We start from the raw sequence: 17,402 nt of genomic DNA, 5'->3' as shown, positions 1-17,402 counted from the left end.
CACCAAGACCTGGCTTGGCTGGTGGTGAGAAGGGCACTCCCCGTCAGATCCTTTATGCACGCCCGAGGGCTCGACCTCACCGCACGCTGCCCTCGAAGCGGCTGCGGGGCTGATGAGACGGTCACACACCTCCTTGTGGAATGTGCCTTTGCAAAGAAGGTCTGGAGTGAGATGCAGTGGTATTTGTTGCGGTTCGTCCCGGGCAGCTCGGTGATGCAGGACTCTGTGCTCTACGGGCTGTTTCCGGGGACGCACACCGAGACAAATATCAACTGCTGCTGGAGGGTCATCAACTCGGTGAAGGACGTGCTTTGGTCCGCCCGAAACTTGCTGATCTCCCAGCTGAAAGAATTGTCCTCAACCAAGTGTTGCAGACTGGCACATTCCAAGGTCCAGGACTACGTGCTCAGGGACGCGCTCAAGCTTGGGGCAGCCGCCGCCAAGGCACAATGGGGAAAGGCCACCGTGTAAAGCATCTCAACTGAGGCAGACCGAGGGCCGGGTAACTGCAGAATACCCTCGGCCTGCGTAACTGTGTGCCAATCTGATGAATACTCTGATGATGTACATAGTTTTAAGGAATGAAATGTAATGAATGTAATGTTTTGTAAATAAGCACTGTGTTGTAGGGTAAAAATGATTCATTTTTTGCACTGTTTGTAACTTTTGGATCGGTCGTTTGCAATGTCTTATTTGAGAGTTTTTTTTAATGAATAAAGTATATTTTTGAAATTAAAAAAAATTAAAGACTAACTCGGCCTTTTGGCTAAGATCAAGTGTGGTCTGGACTTGGTTGAGGCCATTGGGTTGCAGTTAAGCTTCATTTTCATATGAAGCAATTTTTAAAAGCGGCATCTCAGCCTTTTGGCTAAGATGCAAATGAGATCAAGCCTTGGGGGCGGAGACGTCTGCCTACTCCAATCAGCTTGGCTCATGTAGATCAGGCCCAAGACAGGGTAAATGGTCGCATACCCTGTCTTGTCAGCCTGGATCGGAAATGCCTCAACTTGTTGAGACTCTGAATTGGACTTGATTTGATTGAATTGGAAAAGTATTTTAAAAAAATTAAAGACTAACATGGTCCCTGGCTTTTACAGCATGAATGAAATACTGGAACATTGCTATCGTGTGACAGAAGTCAGCAAGAGCTTTGGGTCATTTACTGGACGAGAAAGATTTAATACATCCAACCACTACAATTCAATTTACAACAGTACAGCCTTTCAATTCCACTGCCTGTGAGACTAAACAATGTTGCTTGATGAATACTCACTGTTTGCACACAGCAAGGTCTCCCAAACTAGTGGGCAGTTACCTAGGAACATAGAAAATAGGAGGAGAAGTAGGCCATTTGGCCCTTCGAGCCTGCTCCGCCATTCATTATGATCATGGCTGATTATCCAACTCAATAACTCTCCTTTGATCCCCTTCATCCCAAGAGCTATATCTAACTCCTTCTTAAAAACATATATTTTGGCCTCAATTGCTTGCTATGCTAGTGAATTCCAGACTTACCATTCTGGTTGAAGAAATTTCTCCTCATCTCAGCCCTAAAAGGTTTACCCTGTATCCTTAGACTGTGACCGTGATTCTAGGCACTGACACCATCAGGAGCATCCTTCCTGCATCTACCCTGCCTGGTCCTGATAGAATTTTATAGGTTTCGATGAGACCTCCCCTCATTCTTGTGAACTCCAGCAAATATAATCCTAATCGACTCAATCTTTCTTCATCCATCAGTCCCGCGATCTCAGAATCAGTACTTATTTAGCAGCAGTATTGATTGAGGGATGAACATTGAGCAGAAACCTTCCTTAGTTTTATTTGACCTAAATAGATAGGGTGCTAGCTTTATACCTCACTCAAAAAAAGGATACCTCTACAATGTAGTGGAGATGCCGGCGTTGGACTGGGGTAGGCACAGTAAGTAGTCTCACAACACCAGGTTAAAGTCCAACAGGTTTATTTGGTAGCACAAGCTTTCAGAACATTGCCCCTTCATCAGGTGAGTGAAGAGTTCGGTTCACAAACAGGGCATCTATAGACACAAACTCAATTACAAGATAATGGTTAAAATGCGAGTCTTAACGGGTAATCAAGTTTTTACCGGTGCAGACAATGTGAGTGGTGAGAGGGTTAAGCACAGGTTAAAGAGGTGTGAATTGTCTCCAGCCAGCCAGTTAGTGAGATTTTGCAAGCCCAGGCAAGTCGTGGGGGTTACAGATAGTGTGACATGAACCCAAGATCCCGGTTGAGGCCGTCCTCGTGTGCGGAACTTGGCTATCAATTTCTGCTCAGCGATTCTGCGTTATCATCATGTGTTGTGAAGGCTGCCTTGGAGAACGCTTACCTGAAGATCAGAGGCTGAATGCCCTTGACTGCTGAAGTGTTCCCCAACAGGAAGGGAACATTCCTACGGCCAAGCTCTCCGTATACACAGGATCTGTTCAGGTGAGGAGGAATGCAACAGATACCTACAGACGCTGAAAGACACCCTCGTAAGAACAGAAATTGGCGCTCAATTCATCAATCGACAGTTCTGATGCACCACAGTGAAAAACCGCACCAACCTTCTCAGAAGACAAACACGGGACACGGCGGACAGAGTATCCTTCATCATCCAGTACTTCCCCGGAGCGGAGAAGCTACGACATCTTCTCCGGAGCATTCAACATGTCATCGATGAAGATGAACATCTCGCCAAGGCCATCCTCACATCTCCACTACTTGCTTTCAAACAACTGCCCAACCTCAAACAGACCATTGTCCGCAGCAAACTATCCAGCCTTCAGAAGAAGTGACCACGACACACAACCCTGCCACAGCAACCTCTGCAAGACATGCCAGATCATCGACATGAATGCCATCATCTCACTTTAGAACACCATCTACCAGGTACACGGTACATACTCTTGTGACTTGGCCAACGTTGTCTACCTGATACGCTGCAGGAAAGGATGTCCCGAGGCATGGTACATTGGTGAGACCATGCAGATGCTACGATAATGGATGAATGGACACCGCTCGACAATCACCAGGCAGGACTGTTCCCTTCCTGTCGGGAAACACTTCAGCAGTCATGGGCATTCAGCCTCTGATCTTCGGGTAAGTGTTCTCCAAGGCGGCCTTCACGACACATGACAATGCAGAATCGCTGAGCAGAAACTGATAGCCAAGTTCCGCACACATGAGGACAGCCTCAACCGGGATCTTGGGTTCCTGTCACTCTATCTGTAACCCCCATGACTTGCCTGGGCTTGCAAAATCTCACTAACTGTCCTGGCTGGAGACAATTCACACCTCTAACCTGTGCTTAACCCTCTCTCCACTCACATTGTCTGCACCTGTAAAGACTTGATTACCTGTTAAGACTTGCATTCCAACAATTATCTTGTAATTGAGTTTGTGTTCATATATGCCCTGTTTGTGAACCGAACTCCTCACTCATCTGATGAAGGGGCAATGCTCCGAAAGCTTGTGCTACCAAATAAACCTGTTGGACTTTAGCCTGGTGTTGTGAGGCTACTTACTGTGCCTACTCTCGGTGCTTCAACAGAGGGCCTGATTTTACCAAAGCTTCGCACCGTTTTTGGGTGCGAAATCGCGGTAAAGTTGGGCGTCGGACCTATACCGCGATCTGCAACTGATTCCAAGCAGATCGCGGCTTTACCGACACCCGATTCGGGCGTGGGTCCAGCCCGCACCCGAATCGGGCGGCCCGACGATTTAAATCGACTTAATGAACCACACCCCCAACTCTACCGCCAAATCCCACTTTACCGTCTTCTGGCCCGATCTGCGTCCGCGCTGTTACCGACCTGCAAAATAAAAGTCTGAAGTCGCCGCTGCAGCCTCCGAAGAGCGCGGTCAGAGACTGCAACGGCTCTCTGACCCAGGTCATCCTCTGGTCGGGGCTGGAGGGGGGTGGGAGGGGAGGGGGTGTGACCTATCATCCCCTGGGGGTGAGGGGGGGGGGGGGCGGGGTGGAGAGGGGGTGCGACCGATCATCCCCTGAAGGGGGGGTGCGGTGGAGAGGGGGTGTGACGTCTCACCCTCTGGTCGGGGGGGGTTCCGCTGCCTGTCTGCGGCCGATCCCTCTTGGCACCATCACTGGTTCACTACCAGCCACAGATTACTCTTCCCTGCAGGTGCGAGAGAGTGGGAGAGATGGCTGTGGCTGGTAGTGTACCAGTGATGGTGCCGGGAGGGATCGGCCACAGACAGGCAGCGGAACCCCCCCAACCAGAGGATGAGACGTCACACCCCCTCTCCACCGCCCCCCCCCCCCCCCCCCCACCCCCAGGGTATGATCGGTCCACACCCCCCCCCACCCCCGCAACCAGAGGATGAACGTCAGAGAGCCACTCTCTCCGCTTTCTGCTTTTTTTTTCGCGCCTGGGCGCGCTGTCAGATTTTTTTCAAACTGCGCATGCGCAGTTCAGAGCTCCGATCGGTCCGCCAGCGCTAAGCCCCGCCCACAGCGCGGATCGGACCGGAGCCGGCAAAACGCGTATGGGCGCGCTGCAAAGAGGATTCCAGGCGCGGCTCTATTTGACCCCCAGATCCGGCACTTAGACTCAAAATGGTAAAATTCCCCCAGACTGTCATCTCAGACTAGATGCTCCATACAAATATTACACAGTGGGGCCATTGATGTCGATTGACCCATGTATCTCATGGATCTCCGTGAGCTAAAAATATACGTAGAAATATAATATTATACTGTACATAGTGAGATGAATGGCACAAAACGTCAATGTTTCACATTTGAACTTATTTGCTGGTGTTGCTCAAGTAGACTATTGAAGTCAAAAGCAACATCGTAAAGTTAAAACAGTGTCAATTTATAAATGTCATAAATCGTAAAGTGACTACATCTCTCCGCATCTCACCTTCTTGTTGTCTGAAATCATGATGGCCTAGGTATCCGGGAGGAAGGTTCGACGATACAAGCAACTGCTGCTCAGATGTAACCACTCGATTATCTTTCATCAATGGCTGCCAAGCATAGCCGACTAAACAGGATACAAAAGAGCTTGATCACAAGGAACACGGCATTCAGACACTGGATTTTATGTTATAATGTACTAAAATCGATACACTACAAAATCTAAATCACCCTCTTACACTGGGCTCTGATTGAAAACCAAATGTCAAAAATCACTTGATAACATCCACGTGGCCAAAATAAAATATGAGTATGTGGACTTTCCCTTCATTTTCAGACTATTGAGCAGTGTAAATATTACAGAGCAGTTTCGTAGAACTGAGCCAATCTGATTACCCTAGAATAAAGATGATGCAAAGTCTTTAGTTATGCTGCAGGCCTGAAGGTTAGATTTGAAACTGTAAATGGTAATGAATTTGCAAAGAAAATAAAATGTAAAAATTGCATCCCTCTTTCCCAATCTGTGGGTTAATATTGACTGCACAAATGTAACCTCATTCTGAATTTGTAAAACCTCTATTTATTTCCCACTATCAGCTTCATTTGTATGAGTCTTACTGAAAAAATGTACAAGAAAGAAAAAGGACAACTTAGACCATTCTAAAACTTTGCTCACTTGTTCCAAACCCCAGGGGACCTATAACACTGTACAATCAGCAACTAGTAAGCATAATGAGCAACAATGAATGGACAATAAATTACTGCCTTCCCATGAACAAATAAAACAAAGTCTACATTAAATTACAACAAAATAACCCAAAACATTAAGTAGTAGCAAAATCACTGATTTACAGAGAGGTGTACTGAACTCTACGATCCCTCAGAGGATCACTGTGCTTCAGTTCTTTATTTACTTCATTGGATGGTGTTTTCAAATTATGTTTTGGACTCATTGCATTTCTATAGTGCCTTTCCCAATCTCAGGATGCCTCAAAGCATCTTTCAGTCAATTAAATAATTTTGAAGCAAAAACAGAAAATGCTGGAGAAACTCAGCAGGTCTGGCAGCATCTGTGGAGAGAGAATAGAGCCAACATTTCAAGTCAGGATGACCCTTCCCTGTAGCCCTGTAAATGTTTTCACTAATTATCAGATTACCCAGGGAAGGGTAACTACTGTCAGCCAGTAGTGAGCACATTGTGTTTTAAACAACACCACAGTAGTTTTGAGGATCAATGCCAGATTCACCGGTCCAGATGTTACCCGATTTCCCTGAATTACAATTTCACTACTCAAGCTCAATCTCTGGCCCAATGAGCTAACAAAACCGTAGTATATAAAACAAAGTTAGTAACACCCTTAATATGGTGGTGGGGGGGGGGGGGGGGGGGGGGGTGGGGGGGAGGGGGTGGAATTCTCATTGTGGGTTTCTCCAGTGACAGGATGGGGGGTGGCGGTGGATTCTCCATGCGTGTTTCCCAGTGGCAGGAGGGGACTCACTCTTGGTCGGTGGTGGGATCTATTGGTCCTGCCATTGTCAAATGGATTTCCCATGATTCCACCCTCACCTCTCTCTTCCACTCCCCCCCCCCCCCCCCCCCCCCCCCCCCCGCCCCCCTTCCGCCACCAGGAAACCCGCAGCAAGGGTTTGCCATGGGTGGGGCCAGGAAGATCCTGCCAGCGGGAAGAGCCAGAAAACCATCTCCACAGTTACATTGCTCAGGAGAATGTGGCCACTATGCATCAGTCTGTTACTTGTGTCTAATGATTGCCTGCACACTTACCCTGTGACTCAATATTTTCACGTTTCTTGGTTGTGCCTTTGGTGTTTATGTCACAGCTGATGTGGTAAAATGTGAACAATAGGTGATGCTTCTCATGGAGATGTACAGGCAGCTCAATTTTAATCTATAAGAATATCAAAATACCAAACAATAGGAAATGCAACATTAAAAGTTATGGTGAAGCTACTAACTCACTTTCTAAGCAGAAAATAAAGCCTGAGTTGATTTACCTCATTGTAGAATTCTGGACACTGTTGATGATGTAAAACTGTGGCACAAGCTTTGGTCGTGAACACATGATCGCCTGGCTTTCCATAGATACACTGAGAGGAATTGTTAACTGGTTAGTGCTCCAATTCCCAGTTTGGGTCTTTTTAATACATACTACAACAATAAACACCCCAAACAACATGTGGCACGTTAAGAATTGATTGAATGCACGCCAACAATATAATACATTCAATCAACAATTCAACTTGAAATGTTCTCGGTGTGGGATTCAAAACTGAAATAGTAAACCTTGTTCTGTCCCACACTGCCAACTCAGGGGACAGTATAAACTACCCAAAATACCAGCAGCGGGGGAGGCCATTCAGCCCCTGGAGTCTGTTCCATCATTTAATTAGATCATGGTTGTTCTGTACCCTCAATTTCATTTACTCATATTACCTTTATAATCACTGAAACCCTTTTCCAACAACAATCTATTTGATCTTAATCTTGAAAGCCCCAAATGTCCTCCAGAAATCACAGTCTTTTGGAAGAAGAACATTCTATATTTCTCTGACTGTTTGAAAAAATGTTTCCCAATTTCATGCCTACATGAATTAGCTCCAATTTCAGGGTCAGTCCCCTTGTTCTAGATTTGTTCATCAACTGAAAAACAATCAAAACCTAAAATATTTCTCTTTTGTAAGCCAGGATCTTGCACTAGTTTGGCATTTGAGGCAGTATTTATTGAAAGTGATGAGGGTCTCGTTTGTCAGCTGGAGAACTGGCTTTTAGATCAGTCTGCGCATTAAGTGCCACTTTGGAACCCAACTGGGCAGCAGCATGCCTTCCCTGGGATTGAGGACCATGAGGTCAGAGTTCCTGCCTGCTGAGAGCTGTGGCCAACCAGCAGCTCTATTGAAGAGAACCACCACTGGGCAGGAAGTGGGTGCTGTCAATACGATACCCACGAGGCCTAGGGTCATCATGGACCTAAGCCAGAAGGTAAGTAATGCTGGGGTGGAAGTCACAAAGGAAATTCTGGGAGGCCATTTAAACGGGCGCGAAGTTTTGGTAAAGTCTGGCCCTATGTGAAGGGCATGGACAGATTGGATAGTCAGAAGCTTTTTCAGAGAGTGGAAGAGTCAATTACTAGGGGGCATAGCTTTAAGGTGCAAGGGGCAAGGTTTAAAGGAGATGTATGAGGCAAGTTTTTTTTTACACAAGGGTGGTGGGTGCCTGGAACTCGCTGCTGAGGGAGGTAGTGGAAGCAGATATGATAGTGGCTTTTAAGGGGCGCCTGGAAAAATACAAATACAGGGCGGCACGGTAGCACAGTGGTTAACACCGCTGCTTCACAGCTCCAGGGACCTGGGTTCGATTCCCGGCTTGGGGGTCACTATCTGTGTGGAGTTTGCACATTCTCCTCGTGTCTGCGTGGGTTTCCTCCGGGTGCTCCGGTTTCCTCCCACAGTCCAAAGATGTGCGGGTTAGGTTGATTGGCTATGCTAAAATTGCCCGTTAGTGTCCTGAGATGCGTAGGTTAGAGGGATTAGTGGGTAAATATGGGGGTAGGGCCTGGGTGGGATTGTGGTCGGTGCAGACTCGATGGGCCGAATGGCCTCTTTCTGTACAGTAGGGTTTCTATGAATGAATAGGATGGGTATACAGGGATATGGTCCCCAGAAGGCTAGGGGGTTTTAGTTGAGACGGGCAGCATGGTCGGTGCAAGCTTGGCAGGCCGAAGGGCCAGTTCCTGTGCTGTAATTTCCTTTGTTCTAAAGCATATTCATTGTCATACATTAATGAGCTCAGGGAAACAGGTTTTACTGGACATTCAGTCATGGTATTAATATATGTAGAGTAGAACAGATTTGGAGCACCTGACAATTATTTGGTCAAATGTGGAGCAAAAGCTTTGAAAAATAATTAATGTATTTGATTTGTTCCAAATTTAGGATGTTACAGAACCAGAGTTTTGCTGATCATACTCCACAGTTCTATCCATTTAGTTAGTGAATTATCATAAGCTAATAATGGGCTCCAAAAAGCAAACTTCATCCTTATTGCCTGGTGCTGACAGGACTGGTGTTTTGGAGATCAACATTCCTTAATCCCATTTGCTACCATCAGCGATCTCCTTTAATCTGACTCACCCACTCCGTCCACAAAGCCTCTGATTCAGCCACCTGAATCAGAGGCTTTGAATATGACAAACTTGTACAGTGCTTAGTAGCCACAGACTCACTTACCTTCAATGGACGTGATTTTTCTCCATCTGAATCTCTGACCTCCACATAGACAGCAATGTTCCTTGCCTGGATAGAGAGAGAGGAACATCGACAGTCAGCTGAGTACATTGGTATTTCCCTACCCGAAAATGTTGACATCATTTGTTCTCGAATATTCATTTGTATTCATTTGGAATTAATTGTGCTCAAAAGCAATCACTTCGTTATTAGTTGACATATTAGTATACTCAAAAGCAATTATTTGGACATTAGTGAGAAGGCTTTGGTCTTTAAATAAAAAAGCTAAGAATTGTTTGTCCCACAGTACCTTAGCAAAAGTCTTTTGGTTGTCATATTTCAGCTGAAGGGGATAAACATACAGGTGGTTCTTGAAGCTTGTGAAGGGATACATATATTTTGCGATATCTGGAACAAATTCTTCAACTTCAAATGATACACAGCTGCAGCTGCTCTCCTCAAATGGTTTCACAGGGATGTAGGACGATGTTACACAATCTAAATAAGCCAAGAGAGTTGGATTTTATCACTACATGGCTTTCAGAAGTTGTCAAAGGTTTGGTCCCACAGTTCAAAATGGAACCAGGCACAATACTCACTGGAAATGTCTGGAGGAACACATTCAATAGTAGCGTCAAAATTTCCTGGAATGACCTGAAGTTTGGACATCTTCTCTGCCCTATGTCAATAAAGAGCAACATATAAATGTATGTAACTACAACTACATATTATCCATAAATAATCCAAATTGATAGCAACTGATCACAACTGAGTGACAGGAAAGGCCATTTCAGAGGGCAACAACAGTGTGGGGTATTTAGGTCAGTGTTGGTAGGGTGACAGCTTCTCTTCCTGAAGTATATACATACTGAACCCAATATGTTTTAAACAATTAAACAATCATTTACAAAGTCATTGACAGGTTCCTCAGGGTAACTAGGCCCAACCATCTTCAGCTGTGCCATTAATGACCTTCTTGCCATTATGAAGTCAGAAGTAGGCATGTTCACTGATGATTTTTCAATTTTTTAGCACCATTCACAACTTCTCAGATACTGAAGCAGTCCATGTCCAAATGCAGTGAGACCTGGACAATATCCAAGCTTGGGCTGACAAGTGGCAAGTAACATACAAGCCACACAAATGCCAGGCAATGACCATCTCCAACAAGAGAGAATCTAACCATCATTCCTTGATATTCAATAGCATTAATTTGCTGAATCCCCCACTATCAACATCCTGGGGGTTACCATTGATCAGAAACTGAACTGGATTCTCCATATAAATACTGTGGCTATAAGAGTCGGTCAAAGGCTAAGAATCCTGCAGCGAGTAATGCACCTCTGACATCCCAAAGTCTGTCCACCAAGGCACAAGTCAGGCGTGTGATGGAATCCTCTGTACTTGTCTAGTGAGTACACCTCCAACACTCAAGAAACTTGACACCATCCAGGGTAAAGCAGCCCACTTAATTGGCAGTCCATCCATGATTTTCAACATATTTGCACAGTGGTAGCCGTGTGTACCATCTACAAGATGCACTGCGGGAACTCACCAAGGCTCCTGAGACAGCACCTTCCAAACCCATGACCACCACCATCTAGAAGAACAGGGGCAGCAAATACATGGGAGCACCACCACCTGGAAGTTTCCTTCCCAGCCACTCATCCTGACTTGGAAATATATCGCCGTACCTTCACTGTTGCTGGGATAAAATCCTGGAACTCCCTCCCTAACAGCTCTGTGGATGTACCTACACCACAGAGGCCATAGCGGTTCAAGAAAAGACAGCTCACCACTACCTTCCCAAGGGCAAGTAGGGATGGGCAATAAATACTGGCCTAGCCAGCATCACCCACATCCCAAGAATGAATAATTAAAAAAATGCTGTTTTTGGAAGCAGTTGTGCTTCCTACATTACAACAGCGAATACATTTTAAAAGTATTTTGTTGGCTGCAAACACCTTGAGGTACTCTGTGGGCATGTTCTGTGCTGCAGAAAGTCAATTTGATTCTTCATCGAATTTGATATGAGAAATGCCGTGAGATTCGAACTTCCAGCCATTGGTTTCCTAGTCCGACACCATAAACACATTTCTGTATATTTTGCCAAATAAAACAGCATCTCGCTAACAGCTGCATCTTCAATGAAAGTAAATGCTATATGTTATTAAAATCAATTCCTCTTTGAAGGCTTCAGTAAATCTGAATAGGTTGATGCCTGACTGCAAACATCTCTGAGATCTCAGTCAGTTTAATACATGTGCCTGGGGGGGACGATATGACTTGCCCAGCTGGAACTGGCCTCTCATTGTGTGTTTGATGTGAGTTGTGAAGAAGTCACCCACTTAAAGAAAGGAGAATGTGAGGCAGTGAGTTGTCAGAAAGATTATAGAAGGTAGAATTGGCCTGTGCCTGGAGGATGATGTTGATAAAGGTAGTCTATCATGCAAGTGGTTAGGGCCAATATGAGACAGAAAGCTCTGAATGAAGTCTGTTGAACAGGAAACGGACCAAGAGGCCAGTGCATAAGTCACCCGCTCAATGTTCATGATCAATGCCACAGAACGGTCACAGTGCAGGCTAGAGTATAGCTAGATCATTCCAATATAAAAGTATGTCCAGTTTTGGTCACGTTTTTGATATAGAACCCTCGGAATAGGTTTCAAAGGTAAAAAAGTGTCACATCTCTTAGAAACACCCTTAGTTATTACAATGGGCTCAGAGAGCTTTATCTTTTCATCTGGAAAAGGGTAGAATATAGAGAAATTTGATTGAGATAGTTAAAATAATGAAGAATTTTTAAAGTATTTGTTCCTGTGATGAGTGTCACTGGCATGTTCCAGACTTTTTTGCCCATCCCTAATTGTCCTTGAGAAGGTGGTGGTGAGCTCCTTTCTTAATCCGCTGTAGTCCATGGGGTGTAGGTACACCCACAGTGCTGCTAGTGAGCAAGTCCACAATTTTGACCCAACGGTGATATATTTCCAAGTCAGGATTGTCAGCGACTTGCAGATGGCAGTGTTCCCATGTGTCTGCTGCCTTGTCTTTCTAGATGGTTGTGGTCGTAGGTTTTGAAGATGCTGTCTGAGGAACCTTAGTGAGTTGTTGCAGAGTGACTGTGCGTGTAGACAAACTGTAGAATGAGAGGGTTTAGGTGAACGAAGGGCCAGGCATATAAGTTGCATAAGAATGGAAGTGGGATGGATGCTGTAAGGTTCTTTCTCTACAAAGGGTCATCCACCTTTGTGCCAAGTTGCTGACTCGTGCAATGGGTGATAGCCCACGAGTCAGATAAGAGACTGAACCGATTCCTGGTTGAGGCTAACATCAGTGTGGAAAAGATGGGACACCCTGTAATTTGCCTCATGGTCAGAAATTTCCTTCTGAGATCAGAGAGAACTTTCATAAATTCTTTGCTTATGTATCAACCCTGTTTTCTTTTTTGCCTCATTCAGTGTGGCTGTTGGCATATGAGGACTATTGCAGATGGGAGGGAAATGGTGATGATGCTTGATTGCAAAATAACTCTTGGATACATTCCATGGACTAGCTGATCTTTCCCTCTTTGCCATGTTAATATACGATACACACAAGGCATTAATATATTTCAGAGGCTTATTTCACTGATCTGCCAGATATTGTTAAGCTTTATGAAGACACTTATCTTTGTACTCTTCAGTGTCTACCAACAATTACCATTTTGCTCTTACATACTGCAGGATGGATGCTGTCTGGAAAATTAAACACATCGCAAACCATTCATATTCACATTATCACTGAAGCTAATGATACAGAATTACAACAAGGGATAAGAGACTATCATTGTAGAGTAAAGGGTAATGGTTTACGTTAATGATAATATAAACATGACATCAAGTCAGATGACCAAAAGGCTTCAGGAGAGCAAGATATAGAATAAACCGTTTCCATGTCTGAAAGGCCATGCACTTACTATGAGATCTTTGTAAGTAATTCTAAGAAAAAACATATGCTGACTGTCTCAAGTTACTTGTAGAATAAGCAAAAATTCATCCAAGCAACTCAAAACACTACCTAAGTGTAAAACAGTGACCAGAGCTGACAGACACATCAACAGCAGTACTAAGATAAAAAGGATCCCATCCTGCTTCTGGGATGGAGGGGAGAGGGTGAGAGCAGTGGCGGGGGAGATGGTCGGACACAGTTGAGAGCCCTGTCAATCACAGTGGATGGAAAACCATGATTTAAGGAAGACATATCAGCAGCGCCATTACAGCAGTACTAATGTTATGTGCTATGATATTTTAACATAGTAACCACTGGTGAAGTAGCCAGAGGTCACATCAATATCACCAACATAACAATGTTCAGATATTTCTACACACCTTAAGCTAGATAAAACATTCCAAGAATCTTTGCAGAGGTGTGGAGAAAACCAGGCAAGTAACAAAACATCAAAAGGAACAATCTGCAGTAAAATATTTCACCTGAAAAACCACTTAAGAGTTAACTAAATTGGTTAACGTGGGCAAGAAAGCAAATATAATCGACTTAGATTTTCAGCAGATATTTGATCAGGGGCCAGAAGGGTGGTTCAAAGAAGATTAAAACTCAAGTAATTAGTGGCAAACAAACTAATTGGTTTTGGGAACATTCGGACTTAGCAGTGGAAAGGAATTGAGAAAAAAAATTGAAATGCTTTGCCAGGATTGAGCAGTCCCTAGGCTGCTTCCAGAAGAATCTATTCCACATCAATTTACTGTTATTACTTATTATGAGATAAATAAGATTGAGAGGAGACATGACCTGAGTCTGTTCATTCCTTTCAGTGATTTATAGAGAAAATGTAGCCGATTTACTTGAATTGTCTGTGTGTGGACTTTCAAATGGACAGACTTCAGTTTGGAAAGAACTCCTTTCTCAGACCTCTGTTTAATTCTGGGTCAATAAGTTCATTTGAAAAACAAGACCAGCAGTTGGGTTGAAAACTAAAGGACATGGATTTAAAATAAGGCATAAAAAATACAGGGAAGGATGAGGAGAAATTTGTATACACAGCAAGTTAGAATGGTTTGGAATGCACTGCCTAAAAGAATCAGGAGGATCTTTTGAAGGAGAACTGGGTACACACTCAAAAAGAAATAAAAGTACAGGGCTATGGGGGAAGAGCAGGTAAGTTGGACAATGAGAAAGTTCTTCAAAAAAGCTGGTGTAGGCACAATGGGCCATGCGTTACTTATAATTCCATTAATCAAAGAACTGGACAAATGAAAGGCTACCTTTCCTCAAAAGATTCTATGAGTTAGTCCAAGAAAAACCTTAGGGTGAAATTCCTAGGGCAGCACGGTGGCACAGTGGTTAGCACTGCTGCCTCACAGCTCCAGGGACCTGGGTTCGATTCCTGACTTGGGTCACTGTTTATGGAGCTTGCACATTCTCCCCGTGTCTGCGTGGGTTTCCCCGGGTGCTCCGGTTTCCTCCCACAGTCCAAAGATGTGACGGTTAGGTTGATTGGCCATACTAAATTGCCCCGAGTGTTCGGAGGATTAGCAGGGTAAATGAGTGGGGTGACAGGAATAGGGTGGGATTGTGGTCTATACAGACTCGATGGGCTGAATGGCCTCCTTCTGTACTGTAGGGATTCTATGATTCTCCCAATTTAAAACTAGATCCCGTGCTGGGTGTGGGAACATGGAGTGTTTCCTGCTGCAGCGGCCGGCGGGAAAAGGTGCCAAACCTTCTGGCCTTGACTTCAGTAATTACGCACCCAGGTGTTTCACACTGTATTCTGTAGCGGTGGAGGCCGGGATGGCGCATAATCCTTGAAAAGGCACCCAACACCACTGATGCACTATTGAAGAAAGAAGATTGACCTCCTTAGAATGAAGGTGAATCTCCAGGTTCACTCCCGTCAGACCAGTGCAAGTATCGCCCTAACAGAGTCATTGGCACCACTAGCTGTCCCCCAGTTTGATGATGCCAATTCAGGGTCACAAATCTCTGTCATGGGTCTTCTCCACGATCATCTTCAACACCAGTGCCCCACAAGGCTGTGTCCTCAGCCCTCTACTATACTCCTTATACACCTATGACTGTGTGATCAAATTCCACACAAACTCGATTTTCAAGTTTGCTGATGACAACACCATGGTGGATCGGATCTCATACAATGATTACACGGAGTACAGGAAAGAGATAAAGAATCTGGTGAAATGGTCGAGAGCTTCAAGTTTCCAGATGTTCAAATCACCAACAACCTGTCCTGGTCCCTCCATGCCGACGCTATAGTTAAGAAAGCCCACCAATTACTTTACTTCCTCAGGAGGCTAAGGAAATTCGACATGTCCGCTTCAACTCACACCAACTTTTACAGATGCACCATAGAAAGCATTCTTTCTGGTTGCATCACAGCTTGTTATGGCTCCTGTTCTGCCCGAGACTGCAAGAAACTGCAAAGGGTCGTGAATGAAGCCCAGTCCATCCCACAAAACAGCTTCCCACCCATTGACTCTGTCTATACTTTCTGCTGCCTCGGAAAAGCAGCCAGCATAATCAAGGACACCATGCACCCCAGACATACTCTCTTCCACTTTCTTCCATTGGGAAAAAGATACAAAACTCTGAGGTCACGTACCAACTGACTCAAGAACAGCTTCTTCCCTGCTGCCATCAGACTTTTGAACGGACCTACCTCACAGTATGTTGATCTTTCTCTACACCCTCGCTGTGACTGTAACACTATATTCTGCATCCTCTCCTTTTCTTCTGTATGTACAGTATGCTTTGTCTGTATACCACGCAAGAAACAATACTTTTCCCTGTATATTAATTCATGTGGCAATAATAAATCAAATCATATCATGTGACTGAGCAGACCTAATTTCAGATCTTTGAACACATGATGCAGGACATCCCATGAGGTAGTGGAACCCAGAGTTCAGGATTACATAAGAACATAAGAACATAAGAAATAGGAGCAGGAGTAGGCCATCTAGCCCCTCGAGCCTGCCCCGCCATTCAATAAGATCATGGCTGATCTGACGTGGATCAGTACCACTTACCCGCCTGATCCCCATAACCCTTAATTCCCTTACCGCTCAGGAATCCATCCATCCGCGCTTTAAACATATTCAGCGAGGTAGCCTCCACCACCTCAGTGGGCAGAGAATTCCAGAGATTCACCACCCTCTGGGAGAAGAAGTTCCTCCTCAACTCTGTCTTAAACCGACCCCCCTTTATTTTGAGGCTGTGTCCTCTAGTTTTAACTTCCTTACTAAGTGGAAAGAATCTCTCCGCCTCCACCCTATCCAGCCCCCGCATTATCTTATAAGTCTCCATAAGATCCCCCCTCATCCTTCTAAACTCCAACGAGTACAAACCCAATCTCCTCAGCCTCTCCTCATAATCCAAACCCCTCATCTCCGGTATCAACCTGGTGAACCTTCTCTGCACTCCCTCCAATGCCAATATATCCTTCCTCATATAAGGGGACCAATACTGCACACAGTATTCCAGCTGCGGCCTCACCAATGCCCTGTACAGGTGCATCAAGACATCCCTGCTTTTATATTCTATCCCCCTCGCAATATAGGCCAACATCCCATTTGCCTTCTTGATCACCTGTTGTACCTGCAGACTGGGCTTTTGCGTCTCATGCACAAGGACCCCCAGGTCCCTTTGTACGGTAGCATGTTTTAATTTGTTTCCATTGAGATAGTAATCCCATTTGTTATTATTTCCTCCAAAGTGTATAACCTCGCATTTCTCAACGTTACACTCCATTTGCCATATCCTCGCCCACTCACTCAGCCTGTCCAAATCTCTCTGCAGATCTTCTCCGTCCTCCACACGATTCACTTTTCCACTTATCTTTGTGTCGTCTGCAAACTTCGTTACCCTACACTCCGTCCCCTCCTCCAGATCATCTATATAAATGGTAAACAGTTGCGGCCCGAGTACCGACCCCTGCGGCACGCCACTAGTTACCTTCCTCCAACCAGAAAAACACCCATTTATTCCGACTCTTTGCTTCCTGTCGGATAGCCAGTCCCCAATCCACTTTAACACACTACCCCCAACTCCGTGTGCCCTAATCTTCTTCAGCAGCCTTTTATGGGGCACCTTATCAAACGCCTTTTGGAAATCCAAAAACACCGCATCCACCGGTTCTCCTCCATCAACCGCCCTCGTCACATCTTCATAAAAATCCAACATGTTCGTCAAGCACGACTTTCCCCTCATGAATCCATGCTGCGTCTGATTGATCGAACCATTTCTATCCAGATGCCCT

At 45.0% G+C, this 17,402-nt stretch overlaps 1 protein-coding gene across 1 annotated transcript in view; it reads right to left on the bottom strand.

Moving 5' to 3' along the window:
• LOC144492799 (dedicator of cytokinesis protein 11-like) overlaps window positions 1–17,402 on the bottom strand; it is a 298,872-nt gene that overhangs the window by 169,014 nt on the left and 112,456 nt on the right. The window contains 7 exon segments of the mRNA XM_078211239.1: window positions 4,893–4,907; window positions 4,909–5,015; window positions 6,672–6,795; window positions 6,902–6,994; window positions 9,134–9,199; window positions 9,441–9,628; window positions 9,730–9,809. Of these exon segments, the coding sequence (XP_078067365.1) occupies window positions 4,893–4,907; window positions 4,909–5,015; window positions 6,672–6,795; window positions 6,902–6,994; window positions 9,134–9,199; window positions 9,441–9,628; window positions 9,730–9,809 (673 nt within the window).

The sequence above is a fragment of the Mustelus asterias genome, chromosome 4, assembly GCF_964213995.1.
Source record: "Mustelus asterias chromosome 4, sMusAst1.hap1.1, whole genome shotgun sequence".
In the NCBI taxonomy this organism is placed as follows: Eukaryota; Metazoa; Chordata; class Chondrichthyes; order Carcharhiniformes; family Triakidae; genus Mustelus; species Mustelus asterias.
This window is presented reverse-complemented; position numbering and strand designations above follow the sequence as displayed.